General features: G+C 43.0%; 1 protein-coding gene across 1 annotated transcript; it reads left to right on the top strand.

Annotated features, from left to right (window-relative positions):
- Nucleotides 1-14: 14 nt before the first annotated feature.
- Nucleotides 15-8,901, top strand: SPATA2 (spermatogenesis associated 2). Its single transcript, XM_061375424.1, has 3 exons — nt 15-159; nt 3,044-3,469; nt 5,179-8,901. Exons 2-3 carry the CDS (start codon nt 3,152-3,154, stop codon nt 6,427-6,429), a joined length of 1,569 nt encoding a protein of 522 aa, XP_061231408.1. The 5' UTR covers nt 15-159; nt 3,044-3,151; the 3' UTR covers nt 6,430-8,901.
- The last annotated feature ends 12,931 nt before the right edge of the window (nt 8,902-21,832 follow it).

Consider the following 21,832-nt stretch of genomic DNA (forward strand, 5'->3'; position numbering starts at 1 on the left):
GCCCAGGGGTGGGCGCGTCCGCCGCGGGCAGCAGGAGCGCTCCCGGAGCTTGGGGCCTATTCTGGAGCGTGTGAGGGGCCGCGGGGTCCGCAGCCCCGCATCCGGGTCACCGGACGCTTCCGGCCGAGCGGCGGCGGGTCCCGGTTGCAGCGCGGAGCGGTGAGGGACGGGCCTGGCACGAGGGGTGTGGGTGGGGGCTCGGCCAGCACGCGCTGCGGTCTCTGAGGGGACGGCGCGGCGTGGGTGCGGGGGGTAGGCGCTGCGAGCGTTCACCGGTGAGAGGCTGCAGAGAGCCCCCGTGGGGCCGGCCCCGGGCTCGGTGTCCAGTGAAGGCCGCTCACTTCGCCGGGGTGAAGGCGGTGGCCGCGGCCGTGCCCGCCGCTCCTCGCAGCGGCCGAGCTGGACGCCGCAACAGGTGTCTCCGCTACAACCGGGGAGCGAAACGGCTCCAAGTGCGCGTTAAGTGCGCGGTGTTCCACCCCCTTATTCCGCGGGCTGGAGTACCTCAGCGATGCTCTGTGCTCTGGTGCTATTCAATAGCGTTTGCGTTCGGGGTAGTTCTGTTTTCAAACGTTTGGTGCAAGCTTAGCGTTCCTGGTTCTCTTGCTGTGGTCTAGGAGAGTGCTGAACGTGTCCCGTGTTTCTCGCCATTTGCCATAGGGTTTTTTGCATGTCTGTGCCCTGCCAAGGAGTCTAGGGTAGGCAGAGTGGTTGGATCCCTCAGCTGAGGTTTTGACCCAGGAAACTGATAGAAATGTTTTCTCATCTCGCCTGCAGAAACTAGACTCTGGTCAGACCTTATTTTTCATGCATCTCCATGAAATTTTGTAAGTTTTCAGTCAGTAATTTGCAGCAAAACGGCCTTGTCACCTTCTCTGTTGCATCAGCTAGTGTGCTTCTTAAAACTATATTTATCTGTGCCTGCTCATACTGAGGGCTTTACCAAGCCTTGTAACCATGGTTGTTCGCTGCTCGAAGCCTGCCTAGTGCTGGGTGGGCTGCCTGGGATGGGGATGTTTTGCTCTGGAAGCTCTGTGTGCTGGGAGCAGGGCTGTGAAGGGTTGCTGGGTTGTTTGCTCTGTGGTGGTTTGCTTTTTGGTTCTGTGAACTCTGGCTTGTATGCAAACAGCGAGTCAAAATGAGACCTGGTGGTGGTTTTGAGTGTCCCAGTCTGCAGGGCCTCGGTGGAGGACTTCCCTTTCGTGTGGGGACTTTCCCAACTCTGACATCTCATCCATGTAACCGAGCACTTTTGTTTAGTAGTTATTAACAGGGGAGGTAGAAGAATTGTAGTGCTAAATCCAGCTCATTGTCAGCACAGGATCATTCTTGTTCTGGGGGTGTATTACTGATGTACAAAGATCCTTCTCTGAAATGCCTTCGTGGAGCCCTTCTTGCTAAGGAACAGAAGGCATTCCGTTGTCTTTGTCCACAGACTTCATCTTACACAACTTAAGGAGGAAAGATCCCCAAGAGGGAGAAGGTTTTACTCCTGGCCCTTATGCTCAAATGTTAATTTAGAACTCCACATTTCCTGTGATTCACAGCTTGTCTCTTGACATCAGTGCAATTTGCTGTGGGAAAAACAAGAGCAGAGTGCCTTTGAGCAGAAACTGAACCGCTAGTTAACTTTTCCCACATGGTGTTGTCATTAAGTGCAGCCTTTCATCAAGTAATAGTAACTGCTAGGCTGTTAGGGTTTTTGTTTGTTTTCCTGGCCTCTTGGTTGTTGGTTTGTGTTGGGTTTTTTTCCCCCTATTTATATTATGACTCCTTTTATTCCATTAATTTTGCTCTTAACAGTGATTTTCATTTTAACAGGAGTGTGTGGGGGCATTGATCAGCATTCTAGCAGCTGCAATTAATACTGGGTGAAAAGTCTTTCCTGAAGTGCTGTTTCAGATGTACTACAACCAAAACAGTGCATTGATTTCTCCTTCTTCCCCTCCCTGTGGTTCACAGCTGGGAAGTCTGTAAGGGCTGGATTGTGGCTTTATTTAAAAAGCAAAGGCTATGGTCTGCTTTTTGATCACAAGTTCTTCAGGCAGTTGAGATGGAGCATGTTGGCCTCTTCATTACCTTGGGTTCGGTAGTTTTAGGAAGCTTCTTTTGCCACCAGCTTTTCCTGTTGAAGTATGTGAGCTCGGTGAGGTGAAAATGTAGATCTGTATATACATAAAAGCACCTATTCCTGCAAACAAAAGCATCCATGATGTAAAACCAGGGAAGGTTTTGTTCTAATAAAGCAGCCATAAATGGCAGGTATAGCTCTTCTTTTTTTTGGTGAAGATTGCAGTCATCTCTGCACTGCCAGTACTCGGCTGAAACTTTGGCTGTCGATTGCAGCAGTCAGGGAGTGCGTTCTCTGTAGGCTGAGTGCAGAGCATTCCCAGTACTGGGATGGTTTGGGTGTGCCCTCAGGTGGAATGTGAGTGGCAGGAAGTGTTAGGTGAAACAAATAAATCTGCTCAAGTCTAGGGGCGCTAGAGGAAACAAGAAGTGGATGCTTTGCTAAGTTGAGCAAAAAAAAAAAAAACTTCTTTAGGGGAATTTTTAAATCTTTATATCACTGTGCAGGGCAAAAAAAAAAAAAAGAAAAAAACCAAACCAATCAGTGACTGATTATTATAATGATTAAGTTGTTTGAACTGAAAGGGCAAAATAATGTGCAGAGGAGAGACTTTAAAAACTTGTGCTTCTCTGTTTTTTGCTGTGAGTTACTTTTGCCTTAGTTTCCTGAGCCAAAGAAACCTCAGTTCTGGCTGTATTGCGTCAAACTCTCAGAGCCTTGCTCGATATAGGTTTGTTGTACTGCTTTAGCTGGATAACTGGAAGAAGAGTAGAGAACGGCAGTGAAAAGCAGGACAACAGCGTTTCTGTAGACTCTTGCACTTTTTTCTTATGCAGAAACCTAAAGAGGTTGCTCTGGGAGCTACTGCTCTGTGAACCATTTTATGGAATCCTGTGAAGCAGAGAGGTGCTGTGGACATCTGGGGTTTATGCAACTCTGTTGACTTGTCTTTGTTTTCAATCTTTATTCCAGAAGAGTTGCCATTACTGAAGATTCTTAATGCCAGATAATCAACCTACTGCCGAATAGCCATGAAAGAGACGAGGTAGCTGCCCAAGCGTGAGATAAAAACTGATTTCAATGGATTCAAAATATAAAGACGATTTATTTAGGAAGTATGTACAGTTCCATGAATGCAAACTGAGTGCCTCTGACAACAAGCATCGTCCGATTAATGATGAATATTTGCGAGTGGCTGCCGCGGCCTTTCTTTGCCTTCCCAAAATTGATCCCTTTTATAGATTCCGGTTGATAAAGTTCTACGAGATTGCTGAGAACTCACTGAGATCTGTGAAATCCTCAAGTTTACATTCTCTACGTAATGCATTCAGCATGCTCGAGACAGTTGGAATTAATCTCTTTCTTTACCCCTGGAAAAAGGAGTTCAAAAATATTAAGGTAAGACATTTTATGTGTGGCCATAGTGAAAACATGATTCGTTTTTCTTTCTTTTAACATACTTCTTATGTTTTTTCTATAGTCTGTTTTCTTTTCCCCACCTATTAGCATGATGTGTATATGTTTGTCTACATACAGTTGGTAAACAGAAGCCACAGGAAAATTGCAATGTAAAGTGTTGTGCTGGCAAGAGTATCCCAAGAGCAGAAGTACTATTTGCATTTATAATATAACCATAAAATAGAGGAAGAGATTATTTAAGGGTGTTATTTAGCCTAGCTTGCTACAGTGCATTAATTTCTACTTTGAGATGCTTTTCCTAGGGTGAGTGGTCAAGTTATGTTTAAGCTCATTCAAAGTCTGATTTTTGTCTTGGAACTGCTATTAGCAGACCACAAGTACTAACAACCATTGCATGCTGTCAAGTGGATGCTTTTCTGGGGTTTCCACAAGTTGTATGATGATGGTAAAGGAATTTCTCTAAAAGCATTGTTTCCAGAGTATCTTTTATCTGCCTGCCAGCTCTCAGTTCATGAAGTTTGGATTTTCATGTGCTTTCAAATTATTTATCTATGCCAGGATCTCAGAGGGAAAAGTAGGAGCTTGCACATTGCTCATCTTGGGTGCTGGAAGTCAGATAGTGAGTTTTCTCCTGTTGATTTTTCTCTTTTGTCTTTTCCTGTATGATTATTCAAAACTACTGCAGCATTTCAGTAATGAATGCTGCAGGTGACTTACAGGAACAGTTTTGATACTTGAAAGCTGGATGAAAACACTGCTGGTACAGGTATCTAAAGTCATTTGTGGATTGTGTGCTCTCGTGACGAGTGCTTTTGTTTTTCTTTAAGATGCTATTTCATTATTTAGCAAAGACTTTGAACATTATTTCCCTAACGGGGACCTACCTTTATTCACATTCTGTATATAAATCTTTTTCATCTTATGCTTAAGTTCTGGCCTTTGAAATGATGGTTCATCCACTGAGCATAGCTCTTCTTGATGCACTGCCGATACTGTCTTTGGTTGTGCATTGTGGATTCAGTAGCTGTTCTATACAAAGATATGATGGGCAGGCTACTCTTGCCTCCAATCTAAACCAGTTTGAACTGAGTTAAGAACATACCTTGGATATGCCAGATGCTAAGGATATTTCAACCTGCACAAACTCTTTTTTTTTTTTTTTTTTGTCATTTTTAGTGCTTGACTTAATATAAAATTATATAAACCAGACATTTGAAACTGCATAGTAATAGTACAGTATATTTAAAGCTGAAGAAGACTTTGGTACTCCCACAGTAACTCAGAGTTCCTGTTACCTCTAGCTAGCCCCTGTCCAGGTGCAATATATGAAATATCTGCTTTTTTACCTTTCATGGTAAACTTGTTTGTAAATGCAAACATATCTGGTATGCGTAAAAGTTAATGGCCTCCCTGTTGATTTAAATCACTGTGCTATACACTGACATTATGCTAATCAGGATTTCAATTTGAATGGAAACTCTCCTGCTTTGAATTTGCCTCATGCAAAATTTCCATCTGCTGAGCAGGAGGAATACAGAAATGGAGTTCATCTTGCCACGGGAGTTGCATGTGTTCGCTGTGGTTATTATTCTATTTAATTATACGGTATCTGTCACTGATTTATCTGAACATCTAGTCCACCACTGAATTGTAACCTAGTTTTCCTTTTATTTCCCCCAACCCCTTAGACCTACACTGGACCCTTTGTTTATTATGTAAAGTCTGCTCTAACTGAAGATGATGTAAGGCAAATTTTGAACTACATGGGCTATGTTCAAGAACTGGGAACAACGTATAAGCTCAAAGAGCAGGTTGATGCCATTCAAGTGAAAATGGTTTCATTTGAACTCTTTTTGGCCAAAGTGGAATGTGAGCAGCTTGGTGAAATTCACTTGCAAGTGAAGGATAAAGGTTATTCAGAGGTTGATGTCATAAATGAGCGAAAAAATAGCACTGAAGATGTTAGAGGCTGCTCAGAAGCCATGAAACGGCGTGTAGAGTGCAAAGAAAACTTGAACACTTCCATGGCACGAATGGTACTCCAGAAATCAGCAAGCGAGCGGGCTTCTAAAGATTATTTCAAGCCAAAGGTGAGCAAGCCCTCTAAATCAGTGGACACGTATGATAATTATTGGGAAAGTAAGAAACCACCTTTGATGAGCTCACTGAGTCTCAGGAAAGAACCATTTTTAGTTGATGCAGAAGATGACATTAAAGATGAGATTATCCGTCCTTCACCCTCTCTTCTAACAGTGTCAAGCTCCCCACATGGGTGTTCAGAGGAATTTTTGCCAACTTCATCTCATCACAATGGCATGCTAAGAACAAATGTCCCTTACAGCTCCTATTTTTCTGCTCAAGAGGACTTAGATTTATATACTGATTCCGATTCTAGAGGTATGTTAAATTTTAAAAGACAAGAAGCTATTAAGCCTGATGTATGGGTGTTAAAAAATGATGCCAACCCTGTTTACCACAAACGCACCCACCTAGCCAAAGAGACAGCTTCCCTCAAGTGCCAAAACTGTGGCGTACCTTGTGGCACTTCTGTTTGCCAAAAGTGTGACAATCTGTACAACTCTAGGCAGGAATACCCAGCAGTGAAACAGAGCACCTATTCAATCAAACCACTTCCAAATGATGGCTTGCCTCCTGCGTCTTTAAGAGAGAAATCTCAGTACACATCACAGACTCAGAGTCAAGAGAGAGCTGCTCAGTTCAGTTCAAAACCCAAATCTTCAGGCACCTCGCGCTGTGGCTTTTGTAACCGGTCTGGAGCTGCAAACACTTGCACGTTTTGCTCTAAGGTCTCATGTGACACTTGCCTCAATGCTTACTATTATGATCCCTGCTGTAGAAAAAGCGAGCTTCACAGATTCATGCCTAACAATCAGTTAAACTATAAATCATCCCAGCTGTCCCATGTAGTTTATAGATAGACTTGATTAGTCTGTTTTGGAGGGGAAGGAAAGGGGGAGGGGAAAGGGCTATCTTAACTAATGTTCTGACTCCACTGATAGGATAATAACACCGACCTCTTACCAAAAGAACACATCCAAGTGTCTGGAACCATGGTTCAGCGATCAGGTGCCAGTTCTTGATTTTTGTGGCTTCACAGATGCTGCAGACACATTCGATTTCATGCTGCTATTATTTAGGTAACTCCTGAACGATCATTACTTTTCAGTCTCCAGGGGGAGAAGAGCACGTTTATTTTTTACTTATTTTTTTTTAACTTGGCAGCTGTTGTATGTCAGAAAAGTGACATCAGACCTTTCTCTTACATTGCAGTCATCTCCTTGCCCAAGTAAATCCGTGCAAGGCTTGAAAACTGAAGGTCCTCGTTTTCTATGAGTGGTGAAACTACTGCTGGTTTTTGATTAAAGTATGCCTCCCAAATGTTCAAGAGATGTGAATGGCTCGTTTTGCCAACAAAGACTGTTTTATTTTAATTTTTTTTAAGTGTGTCTGCATTTCTTAATCTCCAAAATGCAAACACTGAGAGCATCTCTTCCGTTTGTCTTTACGTTTCTTCCTTCTCCCATTATCTCCCTGTTACTTATCTCAAGGTTATATAATCTGAATCTGGACAGTTTTTGCTGTATTTTCGGGTGTTGCCAATTTCATCCTACTGGGTTTTGCCGTATGGTAGTTCAAAAAGGTGAACCTGTAGTCACGTTACTCAAGTTATGCCTGGAGTGTTGTCCTTTCAGATGAGTACTGACTTTCTTTACTTTCTGTTGCACATGTATTAAGTACTGTTCTTTGTACTGTAAATAGGTATTTGGAAACAGTTTATTTTTAATAAATATTTAATATGTTGAGTTCTTAAAAGTGGTAGAATCATAACTATGAAGTCTCTCTGGGTTATTTGTTCAGGTGACTTTTTGTTTTTCCTTGTACTGTATTTCATAGCTTATAGTCACTGTGGCAGACTGATCAATTTTGGGGTTTTAATCTGACTTTTTTTTTTCTCTCCTTCTGACAAGGCTACCACTTGTCTGAGTGGAGTCTTGTCTAAGAATTGCAGGATTTTGGTTCTCAGTGCACGCTTTTCCTTTGTGGTTATGGAAATTGTAAGTATAAATGTTATGCTTGCTTCCAAATTCATTGCCACCTCTGTAGTGTAGTCCAGCAAGTAAAGCACTAGCCTGGTTAAAAGTCAGAGCTCATTTGTGACTCCTGTTAAAGTAAATCCATCAGTCATGGATGTGAATCAGATAATAAAATTTATCTCTTTTACTGTAGCACATAGGAACCCAACTGGAGAACCAGGACTCCGTCGTGCTAGGCTCTGTACAGTTTGACCCCCAAACAACACCTGGTTATGAATAGGCTTTAGTTTTTCTGTTAAAAGGAAACCCACAATAATCCTTCTAGCTTCTTTATTCCACCTAGCTGGTTAGAACAAAGTATCAGACAACCTAATCTGATGTGCAGAATTTAATGTGTTTAAAATATCTGTAAAAAAACTCTAGCTGAGATGTAAACTACGTAGTCCACTCTGCACTAAAATTATTCACTTAGGGGTTTTTTAAACACTTAGAGTCTAGGCTTCTAAACTTCAATGTCCATTGATCCCTGTGTGACAGAAACATGCATGAATGATCATTTGTATTACATTTTTTGGGTGGGGGGAGGGCTTGAGGTAGGTAGAGGGGGAAACTATATAGGCTAATGTTGTAAAATAGCTAAAATAATTTTAGCCATAAACGGGTGTCAGAAGTATTATGGAAATAAGATGAAATCTGAGTCTTACAGAGGGCTGAGAGCAGTAAGTTACTGTACAGTTTGCACTAAGAAACAAAGTGAATGGCGTGTTTAGCAATCAGGGGAAAGTCTGAATCAAGTGACTGCAGCTGAACATTATGGTATAGGCAAGTATTGCCTTGATGACCCTGAAGGTTGGGGTGAATATTGTTTAGGTGACTGATTTTAAGGTTTTGAAAATCTTGTATGTTTTTTCTATAAATATATATATATATATATAAATATGACACAAATGTAGATACCTTCTGTATATAGTGAAGAATTTAAAAACAATTTTACTATTAAAATACAGTCTAAGGGTGGTTTTCATTTCGGTGGCTATTTTGGTTTTGTTCATCTTCTGAAGTGTCATGCCTGTTTGGCTGCTCTACAGTGTATCTTCTAGTTCACTAGTTCAATTTCCATATGGCTACTCACACTACAGTGAATAACTAAAACTGTGATGCCACGTAATTTTTTACGGTGAACATAGCAGGGACTATACTTGCTTTGAAAAAGAAAAGTCCTGTGTATATATGTCATGGAATACTGTAGTACAAAACTGTGTTGAATTGAAGTGATACCATGCTCTATTTTTGTGTATCTTACTGTATGAGGTTGCTGTGATTGATACAGTAAAATATATGCTAATTTAAAATGCAGGTGTTTTGCATCTGATTTGTTTAAATTATGTTTTGAAGGAATTTAAAAATAAAGAAGCCTTTAAGAAAAGGCTTAAACTCTTTTCTTAAAGTGGAGTGCATGTAGCTGTCTGTCTCACAACTGTGTTTTGCATGCAGAAATGAGTTGGTGCCCAGAGGCAATCTTGGGGGCAAAAATGGGCAAGAGTGTATGTATCATGAGCCTCAGCGTTATGAAACTGGATGTACTGCTTGCAGAATGCAGAGCTTTTTTTAAAAGCTTTTATTTTCAAGTCTTAGCGGCATGACTCAGTTTGTTCCATAAGAGCATGTAAGCCAATATGTCAGCAGTCTGCAGCAGACAGACTAACGTGGGGTGAAGAGCAGGTTTCATGGGTGATGTGAAGCTAACAGACATTGATTTCCAGCCTTGACTCTCAATGTCATACACACTTCTAACAAGCTTCCTGATATAAGCTGCATCTCGCAGAAGATGTGTGATACTACTGATGTACTTTTGGCACTTGAGTTAGGCCTTCTGGCTCCCTCTTGATCCTGCTAGCTCCGGAGCAGGATAGTTCCTCAAGTTCCAAACTAGATCACTTTTTCATTTGTCCTTTGTGTTAAAGCATGTCAGGCGACTGCTGAAATGCCAGAAGTGCCATTTTTACAAGGCCTCTAATCTTAGGATCTCTTGAGGTTACTGGAAGCATCAGGGATGATGATAAAAATCAGGCTCAAGGTAACTAAAATATTCTTGAAGGAAATCTTATCTTACATCACTGTGCTTCTTGTGCTGATGGATTTCTGGTGCATTAAAACAAGACTTTGTGCTGGTTTACTCTGACATTTCTGATTACAGACCTGTGTGTGTTTCATGTGTCTTTTGCTCTCAACAGAAGTTTAAAGGATGTTAGCAGTTCAGACTTGATGGTTTGAGCTGACAGCTCCTTAAATTTATTTGTTTCTGGAAGATGCCTGTAGGTTGCAAGCATTTAGTACATGTTGCTGAGTATGCTGTAGAATATATTTTAAGGGAAAAGATTCACCTTTCTAATATTTATTTAGAGCCAGAAGCTAATCTGAGCATGGTGATAATTGATACATTGCCAGAGATGGGATGAAAAGCAGGAGGTTATTCCGAGTTAAGGTAACATGTTGATGTACCTGTTTTGGCTTCGATTTAGTTAGTTCCCTGAAATCCGTCGGAGTTAAGCCTTTTAGCATGGCCCTTACTGTGGTATCTAAGCAGCAACTGAGTTGAACTACAAATGTTTCTATTTGTGAAGGATGCCCCATGCTTCTTTCTGAAAATCATAGAATGTGGTGGTGTTTGTCTAAAGGCTGTTAGGTATGTAAATGTCTTAGAAATATTGTATAAAATTAAGTAGAATTGAACATTGCAGTTACTTTTAATTACTTTTTTTTTCTTCAGTTGCTTTTATTCTCCTAGGAAAGATATTTTTTTTGTAACTTATCTTGCCAGTATTGAAAATGTAGGGGCAGGGAATCAGTAATTAAGTAGCTTTCTGGTTTTGTACTCCTACACCCCTGCTGTGAAAAACCAGCTCCGAGGGCAACCTTTTGCACTGAGCCTCTATATGAAAATGAACAGACAAGTGCATCAGATCATCTTATGCAGTGCCTGGAGGAAGGCAAAAGGTTGAAGTATGTGATATGGCAGCAGCTCTTTTAACTCTAAAATCCTGCAGACATGCCATATAATTGAAGCTCTTCCATCTGAGGAGAGGTGTAGGAGAGCCAGAGAGCAGCTGCTTTGTTTGACAGGCTTGCTGTGCAGATTTCAATGTGCTAATGTGTGGAAAGCAAGGCTGTTCCTTACAGCATTGAAGCTCTCTGCGTTGAAAATATCTTGGCATATTTTATACTGTGCAGTGGGTCTTGGTTCAGACCAGAATCTGGAGCCCTGTGACAAGGTGACCTGTGTAGCACTAGAGGTAGTCAGTGTGCTGATGGGCAGCTACTTGCAGCCAGACTATGCCAAAGTCAGAAAAAGCAACTAATAGCAGGCTGACCATGTAGAGTTGGGGGGATGCTTGACCTGTACTCAGGAATTTATGGCACCTAGTAGTACTTACAGTGGAGCAACACTTACAATTCCTTATTTTCCCCTCCTGCACTGCTTTTGCTGCTTTCACAGTGGGGGACAGAGGATGAGAGCTCTGGCATTGCTATGAGTTGTTGCTTTTTTTGAAACAGCTGCTTTGCTGCCCTGACCTCTGCAGAAGAAAAGATTTTGTCTCCTTAGGAATCCTTGCAAACATGGGAGACAGTGCCTTGTTCAGGGACTGTGGGGTGCTGCCACTTGGTTTCTGCCATTTTGTAAGGCAGAGTTGCTTCCAATGAACCATCTGGACTGTGCTGCCACAGATGCTTTCCTGGTGGGATGGGTATGCTGCTTCCTTACTCTGAGAAACAGCAGGGTCAGAGGCTATGATTACTGCTGATGCACCACTGCAGTCAGCTGCCCATACTCCTGATCTTTTCTCAGCTGGCAGCAGTGGGTCTGGTTTTCCACTGCAGTAACATGAAAAGGGGCTATGGAAATATTCCTGACATCCAGCAGCTTCCCAGGCTGCCTGTGCTTAAAGCCAGGCATGGACTTCCACTGAACTTGGAAAGGCTTTGTGCAGAAAAGAGGTGGGCAAGTGGAAATGTTCCAGATAAAAATGAAACAACCTGCTCTGGTATTTTTCTTTAGCATCAAGAAGGAATTTATCTTCCAGCATTTGGAATCTGGGAGGCACTGAAGTCCTAATGCAGGGAACTTCAGATGAGGTTAGGGATTGTTTTGATTACTGATGCTTCGTATTGGTGGGGTTAGTTCTTAGTGCTGCAGATCCTGAATGTAAGTCATGGTGGTCCTGGTCCTTCTGTTCAGGCTGGGCTCTATCATAGTAGTTCCTGCTTTGAGATCAGGATGTGAAATACGTTCTGACTGAAGTAATACCACCCATCTGGTTTTCCTGTCTTATAGTGAGCTTTTAGTTAATTCTGCATTGTGCAGTTCACTGCATTGAAGACAATGTCAGAGCTCCAAGTAGCTCTAAGTAGTGCAGAATCAGGCCTGCAGTATGTGGCTGACAACTTGCATGTGGCAGCTGCTTCTGCTGTTGTGGGTGTGGGGCTGTCATGCTTCCTGCTTTAGAAATCATTCTCATGATAGTCATACTGTTCTGAGAGGTTTTTTTATCATCAACCTGCTTTAAAAAAAGAAAAAGAAAACTCAACCCACAACTGTTCATCAGCTCCTTAGTGAAAAACGCTGCTTTCCCCCAGAGTCAGTACAATCTGCTTTGTCACTTTGTGTGCAGCGTGCTCCCTTTTAACTGCCTTACCTGAAACTTTCACAGTCCAGCTTTCTGAAGCACTGCCAGTCTAGTGAGCCGTCTTCAACAAAGCAGCAATCTCTGCGTGTCTCTCCATCACTGCACATGTATAAGCTCTGCTCTGCACTTTACCTTCCAGTTAGGCAAGACTGAGCTTCTGTAGTGACTCAGTTGTGGATCTGTGCCAGTAGCATGTGTAAACCCCAAATCCTAATAAATGAACTGTTAATCAAAACAGATGCTACTAACAAGCAAGTCTAAAAAGGAACAGCCTGTTTACATGTCTTGGTGCACTTATGCTAACTAGTATATTCATGGTGAACCGTCCCACAAAGCAGCTCTGTGATGGAGGGGAGAGGCCTCTTCCCCTACTGTGTGGTCCCTTGCACCACCGGCAGTGGGGAGTGAGTGGGGTCCCACAGCAGGGCCACAGAAGCTGGTGGAAGCTCGCTAACAGAATCTGTGTGGTCCCTTAAAGGGTACAGAGGAACCCTGTTAGATACCTACATTGGCTCAGGGTCAGAAGATCTCCCAAAGAGCTAAGTCCTGGAATGAAGATTCCCTCTGTGTTGCTAGGTGAAGTGTGGCTGGGTGGGACTGTTGAAGGCAACCCCTGGAAATAGCTGCATAACTGATCCTTAGCAGTTTCTGACACTAGAATCCAGCAGACACCTGATAGCACTTTGCTGGCTTGTTTGGGGTGTGTAGATGGGATTGTCTAACTCTGGAGTGATGGGGGTTTGTTTACTGGGTTTTTTTGGACATACTCTCCATTACAACCAAGCATGCAGTGAGCCTGTAATTGCTCACATGTGGAGGGTTGTGTTGTGACCCCAAAGGTATGCTGGAGGGAATGGGCATAGTACCACCTATGGCGCTCTCTGAGCCTGGTGCTTGGATGTGCCTGAGCAGGAGGGTAGCTGTATGGGTTTTCTGGCTGCAGGTAGTACGGGTTGACTCAGAGACAGAAGCAGAAGGGGACAAGGATGCCATCTGCTACATCACCTGCTCAAAACCTGCTTCCTCAGGCTGCATTGCTGGGGTGAGCAATAAGCCTTTCTGTCCAGAGGGGTCAGCTCAGCATCACTGTGAAACACCTCCTGGGAACTCAGTTTCCCTTGGATGGAGCTGGTGGAGGTGGCTCATTTATCGGTCCTGTGGTGTGCATTGAGGGGAGAATGCCATTTCCATTGCTTTTTGCTTCATGCTTGGTTCCTGGCCCTAAATTGCAAACCTGTTCTAGTATCTTTTCACACAGTATTAAATGAGAAGATGTATTCTTATAGCTGTAACAAGTCTGTTTTATAAGCTGGCTTTGGGCCATCTCAGCAGAAATCAGTGGGCTGCATGCATATGCTCTGCTTCTCCTTTTTAGGGGAGAGTGGGGAGAGGGGCTTTACTCCCAACACTCTGCCTCTCTGTGAGAAGTAAAGCCCCTCTTGGGGCAGCTGCCGTTACATCTTTTGCTATGATTAAATTCTGTTATTCTCCAGAACTTAAAAACAGAGATTTCTGAGAGAATATTCCTCATGCAAGGAAGGGGAATATAAGCATGCTTATGCATTTTCTACTGTGCTTTGTTGTGAAGTCATGCGGAATAGCTATAGATGGCACTCTGGTATTGGTTACTGCTTGTACCTAGCTGTTTCTGTGCTGAGAGGACAGCGCACAGTGAGCCTCTGTCTTGAGAGAGTAAGATCAGTTTGGCCAGCTTCTGAGAGATTTATGTATAGCTTCTGCAGTGAACACGATGTGGGCAAGGATGTACTGAAGGGTAAGAGGGGTAGAAATTAAATACAAGGAATAAGATGAAGCTTAGTGGCAGTACAGCATCATATTGTAGTGACACTTTCCTGCTATACAGATTTTCTTATAGACAGTGCTTCCATGTAGGTGATCTGGCATTTTGGATCTTGTGTTGATAAGGATTTAAGGGAACTTTGTACCTTGTTTTAGGGAATGTTTCATTTAGTATCTGCTTGGCCTTTCCATGCCCTAAGAGCTGGTGCTGGAGGCTGTGGTGCCTCTGCAGCTCCAGGACAGAACTGAGGAGGTGCTAGCTGAGCAGGGGATGCTCTTAGCCTCTGTCTCCCCCTCCTAGGTCTCCAGTGGAAGGTTTCAGCCTGAGAAAAACACAAAACCTCTTCATGTAAATTGTAATAGAAGTAAGACCTGGAATAGGTGAGTAGAAGGGGTGTTTGCTCTATGTGTGGCACTTGTCCTGCTGGGGAGGGTCTTAACATTGCCAGAGTTTATTCAAACTTGAAAAGTGCTTCATGTGCAGTCAGTCTCAGAGATGCCTTTCTTTCCCTTAGTCTTGTATTTCAGTATTCAGGTAGAGAAGCACAGATCTGAAGGCCCTTCCCAACCCTAACCATTCTGTGATTCATTTCAAGTGCATTCTGTACCCCACAGATCACAGCCAGGTTCTGTGCAGTTTCCCATGTGTAGGTTTTCAAATCTGCCTTTTGCTTGGACTCTTTCAGTGACTTCTGCCTGTTTCAGGAGTCAAAGTCTCATTCACTTTCCATTGTGACTCTTAAAGTCTTGGACTATTTAAAAGCATATAAAAGAATTAAAAGAATCTCATCTGGCAGCATGGAAGCCTGTGGTGTTTGAATCTTTGATATGAAGATTTCTCCTGCTTGGAGAATAGCTCATTTTAATGCTGTGAAATAGAGCATGATAACAGTGCTGCTGTATATACTACAGTGAGCATTATGTGCTGCTTAATAAAATGATGCTCCTGTCCAAGAATTTCATTTCATAATGAGAGAGGGAAGGTGCAGTGTTCATGTACAAGTAATTCACACCTAAAACTTTTGGCACAAATTTCTTTAATGTAGTTCTGCCTGCAGCTGGGGTTAAATTCTTTCTTCCTGGTTCAGTGCTCACTGCTTCAAATACAGCCTTTTAAATGTCGCAGTGGTCTAGATATCTTTGGAACCTAGTATCTGATCTTGCACTACAGGGAGTTTGGTAAGCAGAAGGAAGGTTGAAACATGAGGATGTGGTATGTAGCCATCATTCTACTTAGATTTAGCTGCAATGCAATGGAAAATCGAGGAAGGAAGCAACCTGTTTTCAGTAAATTCATTTTTGAGATGCTTTAAAAGACTGAGGTCAATAAACATGATTTTGATGGAAAGAAAGGTGAGAGATTCTGGGAAGCAACATATGGCTGTAGAAGTGCAGAAATGATCAAACCCAAGTGTTCCTTGTAGTACAAACCTAGGGTATAATCACTGTATTTTTGCTTCTTAGCTGTTCCTGAGTTTTCAGTCTCAGGGTAGGTTATAGGCATCTTCTGGTACTTCTCAGTGCTTAATTAAAATCATCTTCTTCCTTTCATTATACTTCCTACTTTTCAACTGGCTCAGAGCCTGTTGGCAAAATGACTTTTACTGAACTCAAGTAGGATGCTCGCATGTCTTGGGAGTGAACGTAGGTTTGACACTGATTTGATCCTGCTTTTCATGCCTGCAGCTTATCACTCAAGCTCTCCAGTGAAGGACTTTATTTCCTCAGTCAAATATTTTCCATGTGACTAGGTAATAGCTAGAGGCAGTGATTTTTCTGTCAGTGCTTGGCACTGTGGATTTTGTTCAGAAATCTCATGGCCATCTGAAAAGTAGTCTCAGAATCAAGCACTGCATTTGCTTGCAGTGCTTGTTTTATTTATCTGCTTATTTATCCTGCAGAGTGACAGGAGGAAACGAAGTGATGGGGTGTTCATATTTCTGCAGCACTGAAAAGTTGTCTTTTTTTCTCCCCAACAAAGCTTGAAGTCACAGGGAGGTTCATCCGTTGTCAGCAGGCACCTTCCCTGTCAAACTGAAAGTCATGCCCCAGTTTCTCCGTACTCCCTGGAACATGGTGCTTGGGAAAATCACCAGCTCGGCTGCCGGTGATGTCCAGATTTCACCCACCTCCCGGTGGGCTGAAGGTTGGTTTTTGTTGTTTGTTTTCCCCGTTGCACTAATGCTGTGACACCCAGCAGCTTTGTCCCAGAAGCAGCTTCATGGAAGGGAGCCTGATTTCCAGTTCTGTTCAGTCAACAGCTTTCCCATCACCAGCAAGCAATGAGGTTTGTAAGTGGGTTTGTGATGAGTGAGTCTGCTATGAACCTGATTGAGACACTGAAATAGCTTATGCACCAGTCACCAAGGCACTGTCTTTTAATCATGACTGACACAGTTCTTTACTGAAGACAAAGCTTGGCACTATAATCTTTGTGCTGGTTTTATGCTAGTGGAGGAACACTGATTACAGTGTGGTTAAACCTGAGCTGTACAACAGGAAGAGGAATTGAGGGTACAGAATTAATTCTAGATAAAACCACAGGTGTGAAAGGCTCATTAAAAACTATCAAGCCATGGAGTGGAGGCATGTGTGAAAGGAGTTACACCACTGCCAAAGAGCAGAGTGAGTAGGAAGATAAGGAGAGAGAAGTTATTGGCCTGGCAGTCCTTCAGAGAGGAGGAGAAAAAACTGGCTTAAAAGTTGAGCCTGATAACGGAGTGGTGTCTAATGACTCTACATGCAAAAGTGACTTTTCCTGGAAATACTAGTTCTGTATACTAATGCGGGAAAGCTTGGTAGTAGCAAAGGAAATTGATAGATTCCAAAGGGAATACTAATTAGGAACAGCTTGAAAGTCCAGCCAAAGATCTATTTAAATTGATGCGTTTCTCATAGAAAATACCATGTGTTTTCCTAAAATAAAATAATAAGGTACTAAACCTGCATGTGTTCAAAGTAGACTTTGAACATTAGAAAAGAATAAGAGGAAAACAAGGAATTCACTCTGGAGTGTAAAACTCCACTGCTGCGGGGCCTTCTCTGTGCCAGCGGGCTCGGTGTGCAGCCCTTACTGCTGCCCTCAGGGTTGGGGAGTGCACAGGAGGGCTTGATGCACGTCTTTCAATGATGTTTTGAGCAACAAGATACTGATTCTTCAGCTTGCTAAGGCACAACTTAGCACAAGCTGTATGCTGAGGAGCATTGCACCTTGCAGTGTTCTTCTCAAACTGGTAGCTCACTTCCAGTTCTTGTGGGAGGAGCAGGTGGGGCTGGGAGGAGCACAAGCAGGTGATATTTGGGGCATCTGTGTGTGATAGGGGAATGGGAAGGAAGGAGATTGGGCAGTAACCAGTTTTATGGTTACATGTTTACTTTGATTTAATGTCACAGCCTCTTGTCAGCCACCATATATTGTTCCTTTGGTATCACTTAAAGTCATGTTTGACTTATGCCAGTTGAGAATCTAGTCCATAATTCCTAATAATGAAGCATTATTCACCACTATAGAAGCTATATTTCTTGTCAGGTCACTTCACACATGTGGAGCCTTATACAAAACCACAGCACACAGATCTCCATCCATATTTGTGTATGCTGAAACGTGCTTGATTTGTCATACGGCCACGTGGCATTTGCAAACTGAAGCATAATGCACAGCATCCTTGCACAACTGGGACCCGGACTCCCTTGGTGACCTCTGGGAGAACTAAAACTCTTGAGAAAATCAGACAAATGAAAGCGAGCACCCTTCAGAATAGTTTAGTTTAGACTAAAGAGGATTTTAATATACCAAAGTTTTCCTTTCCTGGACCAAACCCATATGCTTGGAGCTACTGGACCTTTGTGCCAGCAGGACTCTGTTCCTGTGGGTGTGTTGAAGGCCATTAGGCATGCACTGCTCTGCCAGTGCTGGATGCACCAATTCTACTTTGCAATGCAAATGTGAGACATAGTGAATGCGAATGGATCTGTTTGTGTGCTTGCAGAGATTTTGCAGAAAATGAGATTTATATGCCTAATGCATTTGGTTTATCATAGAAGCCTAAAAGTGTGCCAATCTTTTCAGTTTCATTGGAAAAAGCAGGCAGGTATGTAGCATAAAGGAGACATCACAGGACACAAGAAATAGCTGAGCTGGTAAGTGCTCTTTGATCTCAGCCTATCTGTTCCCTTTGAGATAAGTTCATGAAGCACATAGACCCTTTGAATCATCCCTGCAGATCAGCCCCTATCATTACTGTGAAATAGCCATCACCTGGAAGAGTTTTCTGTGTACTGCTGTTTAAAGGTGACTGTAAGGTATCCCCTGTTGTGACCAAGACAGCTGCGGTCTCTGTGGATGGTTCTTAGCTGGTCTGAGTGCTACCTCCTTATATTTGGGTTTTATGCCTTTTGCTTTCTTGACTTTTGCCTGATTCCCAGGAAAGCAGCCCCAAGACACGTTCTAACCCTCAACTCCCAGCATCAGAGCCTGCTCCAGGACCTGCAGCCTGTTGCTCCACAGATGTTTGCCCTGCTCCCCTCTGCTTCAGTCTGTTCACTAAAGTTTTACTGCTGAGAAACTCTGACAAAGGGGTGAGATGAGATCTTCATGATGGGGAAGGTGGAGAGGGAGCACCCTGATTACTGCGCGCTGCTTTCTCCCAGCAGTGCTGACACTGGTGGGATCCAGCCCCCAGAGTGGTCCCAGGGATGTGTTGCTGAGTCCTGTCCGGGGCTATGGAGCTGAACAGGGCTGGTTTAGAGAGGGCCTGGGAGAAGGTCTCAGAATGTAAGGGTTAGCCTCTGGCCAGCTGATCTTTAAGTAGCAGGCAGCATTCAAAGCACAGCGAACAAGTGGGATGTGAGAAGCCAGAATATTCAAGCATTGGGAATTGTGGGTGGCATTGAAAAGCCAAATGCAAGAACAGAAACATATATTTTAATCTATATTTCCATTACTTTCACAAGCACAAATTGTGAGGGGTGACATGCATCTCAAGAGCAACATATGTGTTATTGCATGCCTCCATCTAAGTATACAAGCATGGGATTAATGTCTATTTAACATAAAGCTGAAAGTGTTTGGTGTACAGATGGTAGGAAGTTGCGCAACAGCATGTATAGCTTGTAGCATAGATCTATCTTAAATGGATGCTATCACCTAGTGTTGTTTCGCACAAAATGTTACCCTTCAAATCCACCCCTAACCCACTTGGAAAGATGCTGAGCTGCATCTTCAGGACAGGATTACTTGGGATTTTATAGGCCAGGGAGTGTCATGTATAGCCTCAGTCAGCCTAGATAAGAATCTGGTGATGATAAAATGAGATGAGAACGCAAAGGAGTGAGAGTTGATAAAATTCAGCCAGTGTGGCTAAATCTTTTCAGGCACATATAGTGGGTTTTCTCCCCATCTTTTTAAGGCAGTGATGCAGTGAGCAGTGTTGCACGCAAGAAGCAATGGACACAAACATCTGTAAGGCACTTCACACATCAAGGTACAGCAGACTAATGGGTAGGGTTAGTTAGGTACAAAATGGGCATGGGAGAGACAAAAGGAGAAAATGTGACTGGCATGCTGAAAATACATTGCATGTGTATTTCAGAGCCATGCACAAACAGGTAATAAGCAGAACCTTGCACCATGTGAAATAAATATTGCTAACACTGTTTGCAGGTGGGGAAACAAAGGCTGAGATGGCGTGATTCACCAAAAGGGAGAACACCACAACTGGAAGCAGTCCATTCCAGATTCATATCAGTAGTATGATGTGCTGTAACTGTTTTGGTACATCCCTGCTCTAGCCAAATAATTGCGGGGTACTGAGAAGTGGGATGAGGCTTTACATTGCTCTGTGTTCAGGCAGTTTTGGTTCAGAATTTTCTTCTGTGTCTGTTTATGGTGATTTTCTTTGTTTTTATGAATCTGACCAAGCCTGTCTTGAAAGAGAACTCATCTTTCAGTCTGCTATTATCAAGGTTACACGTTAGATTCATGCTTTCAGGGCAATAAAATGACCTCATTGATTATGTTGTAGCTCTGTCTTTTCTAAAGCTTAGGACGCTGTCTGCTTAATGAATGCACTTGCAATCAGTCCTTTTATTCTCTGCTCTCAGTTTGCTCTCTAAAATGAAATGCTCTTGTGGTCTGAGTGGAAGCCAAGAGTGGCAGTATGCAACACTTTAGCGGCAGCCGGCTGGCTTGGAGACCTCACTTGATCTTCACATTTTCTGCCAAGTGGGGACGATAATGGTTCATTCAGACACCCTGCTCATGCATGGCAGCAGAGCTGGAAAGTGACTTACAAACTATCTGCTGTGTTCAACCCCTTTGAGCCTCTCTGTAGGGGGTATAAAATAGCTGCTTGAGCAGAGTCCAAATACCTCTTTTCAGTTCCATGTGTATCAGTTCTGTGATTTCCATTGTATTTAACATTAATCTACTTGTAGATACCTGTTTTTAGCTGAAATAATGTCCAAGTTGTCCTTCATGGGCTCTATTCTTTCACAAATGATTCTCTTACTTCATCACTGCTTATTTTCATAGGCCTTTACTGATATCTCACTGAATTATCAAGTATGTCACTTACTGAAGGCTTCACATTTCTTTCACAGTCTTTTTGTTGATTGTCCTGAATGACTTTTGCTTGGCAGCTGCTGACATTGCATTAAAGTTTCCTATGACAGACCTGACTCAAACTGTGCTGGTAGCTTTGGGGTTTCATGTTCCTGGGCCAGTCATGGACTACAGGCAAGTCATGTCAATGTTATCCTTCCTGTTGAGTGCTTACCGGTAAATGGGTTCAATAGCAGGGTTTTCACAAGGGTTTACCACCTCTGTCAGTGAAAGGTTTTCTCTTACATGTAAGGAAGCACGAGTGAGGAATTGCACTGACTTAATTCTTCATCTCAATTTGGCCACCAAAGCTTCATATCACTCCAAGAGCTGCAAAAAGTGCACTGTCAGTGTTGTGTTGTCAGCCACTTGCCTGGAGTTATGGAACAGCTCAGTAGCAGAGCTTGGAGCTGTTCCTGTGGAGGTGTATCTACACAGCATATAGATGAGGCCCCTCAGTGATATGGTTCAGTGGTGGTCTTGGCAGTCCTGTTGGATCTAGATGATCTGAAAGGTCTTTTCCGATCTTGCTGATTCTGTGTGCATAGCGAGGTCTCTGCAGGTATGCCATGGACAGGACAAGGCAAAGGCTGGGAGAAAAGTCTTTGTTCAGGAAAATTAGTTCCCAAGCCAGGCTAAGGAATGCTGGAAAGAGGGCTTATTCAGTAGTTCTGTGTGGAGGTGATAAATGTTAGCAAGAACTAATGGAGTGCAACTCCTAACTCTGGGAATTAGGAGGGAAATCAATGTCAAGACAGTGTTTTCTGTGCTTGTATAGCTTCAGAAATGAAGGTTCTGCCTTGGCTTTGGCTGGTGGACAGTGCTGCCCATCATCTTTGTGGACTTCTATGCCTTGAAAATTAAACTATCCTTTGAGACAGGATGTTCTAAGGATGCCATTTGGCTGGAGACTGGAAGAGGCATTGAGGACCAGGGACTTTCAGAGGCCTAAGCCGGCTGTGTCACAGTGGGTAGGTCATTAGCCCACTGCCAGCCATGTTTTATTTATGTTTGGTCAGTATAAGCATTTATTTTGGCTGTACCACAAGGAGCAGTATGTGAGTAGGTAAATAATCGTTTAGAATGGCTGGTTTAGTCTCATATGGTCTTTTTGTGCTCATACAAAGTGCTGACAAGCAAATCCTCCTAAGGGCTACTGTTTCCTTCAGCTCCCACCTGAAGCTTCTGCATTAACCTGCAG

This window comes from Neopsephotus bourkii, unplaced genomic scaffold (genome assembly GCF_033783945.1).
Source record: "Neopsephotus bourkii isolate Nb327-2 ecotype Australia unplaced genomic scaffold, CSIRO-AGI_Nbou_v1 NB_1663, whole genome shotgun sequence".
Classification (NCBI taxonomy): domain Eukaryota; kingdom Metazoa; phylum Chordata; class Aves; order Psittaciformes; family Psittacidae; genus Neopsephotus; species Neopsephotus bourkii.

Excerpts from the sequence above, each read along its gene's own strand:
- SPATA2 (XM_061375424.1), top strand. The coding sequence starts at position 3,152 with ATGGATTCAAAATATAAAGACGATTTATTTAGGAAGTATGTACAGTTC. Across the intron at positions 3,470-5,178 it reads AGGAGTTCAAAAATATTAAG|ACCTACACTGGACCCTTTGT; the intron begins GTAAGACATTTT and ends CCAACCCCTTAG.